Source organism: Octopus bimaculoides, chromosome 15 (assembly GCF_001194135.2).
Source record: "Octopus bimaculoides isolate UCB-OBI-ISO-001 chromosome 15, ASM119413v2, whole genome shotgun sequence".
NCBI classification, from domain to species: domain Eukaryota; kingdom Metazoa; phylum Mollusca; class Cephalopoda; order Octopoda; family Octopodidae; genus Octopus; species Octopus bimaculoides.
The window spans coordinates 36,423,156-36,427,508 of record NC_068995.1 but is presented as its reverse complement, the minus strand read 5'-3'; the positions used below and the strand labels follow the sequence as shown (position 1 = coordinate 36,427,508).

The 4,353-nt window shown below is 36.4% G+C and overlaps 1 protein-coding gene across 1 annotated transcript in view; it reads left to right on the top strand.

Annotated features, from left to right (window-relative positions):
* The window catches only part of LOC106875451 (stabilizer of axonemal microtubules 2), a 26,240-nt gene that overhangs the window by 12,930 nt on the left and 8,957 nt on the right, over window positions 1–4,353 (top strand). The window contains exon 2 of the mRNA XM_014923602.2: window positions 3,886–4,059. Within this exon, the coding sequence (XP_014779088.1) occupies window positions 3,886–4,059 (174 nt within the window). The remainder of the gene's footprint in view (window positions 1–3,885; window positions 4,060–4,353) is intronic.

The window sequence follows — 4,353 nt, the reverse complement described above, 5'->3', positions numbered from 1 at the left end:
TCTGCCTTTTCAAGAACCTCTGTTCTGATTGTCCTGTTTTTTCTACATTTATAACCATATTTTACCATGTAACTGCATAGAAATTTCCATTCAAATCATGCGATCACACAATCTATCTGAAATACGATTGGTCAGGACAAATCAACTCTTTCTCATGATGGTGGTGGTGGCAGCGGTGGCGGCGGTGGCGGTGGTGGTGGAGGAGGAGAAGAAGAAGAAGAAGAAGAAGAGATCCTCTGAAAATACCCGATTGGTTAGCAAGAGGTATTACTTACCTACTCCCGAAGAATAATGAAACCAAATTTCCCCAAAACTATCAGTCCATAATATGTCTATCTACCACGTATAAAATTTTAACATCTATCCTCGTGGAGAAAACATACAAATGTATGGAACAGAATGATATTGTTCTCCCACTTGACAAAAAGGGTTCCGACGAGGCTCATATGGATGCAAAGACCAACTCTTAATCAATCGCATTATCCTTGAGAACTGTCATAACAAATGCAGAAATCTCAGTTCTGTATGGATTGATTATAAAAAGGTCTTTGACAGCATACCACATTCATGGATCTTGAAATTGCTGGATATCTTCAAAATTTCTACTGTGATTTCAAGCTTCCTGAAGTACAACAGGTTAATGTGGAATACGAATCTCCAATTATGCCACTCTAATGGAGTACTAACCAAAAAAATATTATTATCAACTGTGGTATTTTCCAAGGTGACTCACTTTCACCTTTAATTTTCTGCTAGCCCTAATACCCCTTACAAGTGAACTCAACAGAACAGGATATGGATATAAAATTGGCAACAAGAAAATAAGTCATCTATTTTATATGGATGACTTAAAACTCAGTAGCGAAGACAATAATGAGCTTGAAGGACTACTCTGTACTGTGAAAGCATTCAGTGATGACATTGGGATGGATATGGTCTTGATAAGGCCACTTTCCAGAAAGGGAAACTGAAGATCTCACATTCAGTGGAGTTCAATGTTGACACAGTCATAAAAGAACTCAAGCAGGAACAAACTTACAAACACCTAGGAATAAATGTGGGCTTTGGCATTCAGCATGCAAGCATGAAAGAGAAGATCAGGAAGGAATGTTACAGGAGAATTCGAGCAGTCCTAAAATCTGAGTTAAATGCACGTAACAAGGTGTGAGCTGTAAATTCCTTAGCAGTTCCTGTTGTTATTTACAGTTTCATTTTATTTGTTTACTTTTCTATTTTTTAATTTTTCCTTTTTCTCTCTGTCTTCCTCTTTTTCTCTATCACATGACTCTGTAAATGAACAATTGTTTTAATGGCCTACTAATGTATACAGTACATTTCTCTGCCCTAGGTGTCAGGAAGACACTCAGCAAGAAATGAAAACAGAATTGAAAGAAGATGCTCATGAAAATAATAATGATAATAACAAGAGCACTCACAGAGCACAAACCTCCATCAAAGCAACATCAATGTCCTTTCAACGATTAGCTGGAGATGATTTTCAAAATGAGAATATCTGAAATAAACTTGACTGCTCTCGCAAACAAAAATGCTAAAATGAACCCAACCGCTCTCAAAAATTAAGTAAAAAACAGGGAAAATAATCCAGGATACTTGTCTGGTACCGGATTGATCCCAAAATCTAATCAGTTCATGCCAGTCATGAGGCCAAACATCCCTGGATGTTTCATTCGAATCCATTCTGCAGTTCTTGAAATATCAAACAAACAAACAAACACAACTGAAAACAATACCTCTGCCTTTGCTAAGGCAGAGGTAATAACTAAGCATGCCCTGATGGAGTACCAGGCATGCCTTGATGCAGTACCAGGCATGTTCTGATGAAGTACCAGGAATGCCCTGATGCAGTGCCAGGCATTCCCTGATGCAATACCAAGCATGCCCTGATGCAGTACCAGGCAGTGGCTCCCAGGGCTTCTCATCTTAACTGATTGGAAGTGTTATCATGTACATTGTTTTTTCTTAGTATAAAAGATGAGCTACAGCAAATATTCTGCTCAATACACAGATTCGTTTGTCAGTTGCTTGACCATAAACAGTTGAGCATATCCCTTAGTGGCTAATGATATGTGCATCTCTGATCATGAGCAGAAGTAGTGGGGGAACATCATAGCCAAGTGTTGAGTGAAATTCTTTGGGGTTTGGATAATTCATCTTTGGAAACATGGGTGTTTTGTTCAACATCCTTAAACAACCCATATTCAGGGTCCTTTTGAGTGGGATGGGCTACTTGACCTGAAGAAAATTCTAACTGGGCCCCACGTGCAAGGTCATGCACTGTTTGTTATGAAATCACCATGTCGCGCACACATGGTTGTGAGGCATGTGCCTGGTGTACCCTTATCAGACGGGTAGTCATGATGGATATACTGAGTTTCATATATTTTACTCCAGTATCTTTTTGATGGCATACACTGCTCTCTGTCTCAAGGATAATAATAGCTTCTACCACTAAGAATAACTAATAGCCATTCTTAGTTTCTGAGGACCTTGTTTTTGGTGAAATCAGTTAAAAACAGAAACTTTGTATGCTAGGGTTTTCTTAGTAGTCAATGAACACCATATTTTCTGACATGTAGTGTAAACATTCAAACATCATAACAATCTTTCTAAATCCTGCTGCATTTCACTTGGGACTTTTGGTTCTCCAAAGTCATCTTGGTGTATAAGTCAAATTCCCCTTTTTTAGCTGTAAATTTTTGTCTGCAAAATTCAACTTGTATGTGGGAAAATATTGACAAGTCCCTTAACTCCTTGGGGGTCACTGGGATACTGCAGCTATGCAGTATATCTAGGGAAAGAAAGCCTGATGAAGCCCATCAGCGCTCCAGGCTAAACTCATTTCTATAGCTGAGTGGACTGGAGCAACATGAAATGAAGTGCTTTGCTCAAAAACACGACGGATCACCCAGTCCAGGAATCAAAACCACAATCTTCTTGTCATGAGTCCAACACATGCCTCCACTCAGGAAAATATGGTAAAACTCTTTTATCTAGATATTCAGGTTGGCAGGGTTAAATGATCTACTTTGTGTTCATTTTATTATTGACTTGCTTAGGAATTTAATTGATTTCATTTGATTAGGAACAAAGATAGTTCCTAGATTAGAGTGTTTTTTTGAACTCTGGTGAGTAAACTAAACTTTCTTGATGCAATTGTAGTTGTATGGTTGTTGTAGCATATTTTTCAGCATACAGGTCAAATTTTTCAGACCAAAATTTTCAGGTAAAAGGGTAAGTCAATTTATACACTAAGATGACTTTGGAGTAATAAAAATTCCATGTGAAATGCAGCAGGATTTCAAAAGATAGTGACAATATCTGAATTTTTACACTACATATTACATCAATTTGTACAACAGAAAATGCAGTAACTGTTGCTGTTGTTAACTCCCACGTCAGCCCTGCTTAAACAAAACTAAGATCAAATACTTTCTATCATTCTCATATGTTAACAGACAATAGCTTATCTCAGACTTTATTATCTAATATGAGCTTCTAGAGTGTGATTTGGGAGAAATTTGGCTTCTATCTCTAGCTGTCATTGGCCAATAGGATTTATATGAGAAGGCAGAGCCAGAAGTCTTGATAAGAAATCATTTGTTTATGAATGTTTGATTGTGCAAAAATGAAGAGTATTCCTAATTGTTTAAGGAAAATGAAATGCGACTGGAGGTATTTTAATTATTGTCATCATATAGATTATGTAGAATTATATAAATTATTGTCTTCACCTCTTTTTTGTTTCAATACACAAGACATTTGTAGTTTGTTTGAAAAGGAATCTGGTTGTTCCAATGGCATTTAAGTTGCACTTCTATAGAAGCTTTCTTAATGACTTATGTGCTTCTTTTGTTTTTAATGCAGGCGTCACTATTGCAAGCACCAAGATTGCAACTTCATGTTCCAAGGAACAAGAGCAGAGCCAGTGACAGAATATGGTGCAAGATACACAGAACATGAACTTGGAAAAGTTGAATCATTTCGTCCAAAGTATGCACCTTTACCAGAGGGGAAAATGGAATGTAAATCTATACAAAGGTATCATGATTTAAATATTCAGGTTGGTAATTGTGATGACTCAACTTTGAGCTGCAATAACAGAAGAAACACCATGATCTATATTGGAATTTAAATATATGAGATAATGAAAAAACAAAACAAACAAACAATAAACTAAATATTAGTTTGATTAACTTATTGATTTATTAGTTGGTTTTACAACAATACTTATTTTAATTGTATTTTATGGATTGAAGGGTCTTAAAATAAGTACGAGGTGATATCAAAAGGTTTCTGAACTAGTTGTGTTTAATAAAAAAATAACTTAATTAA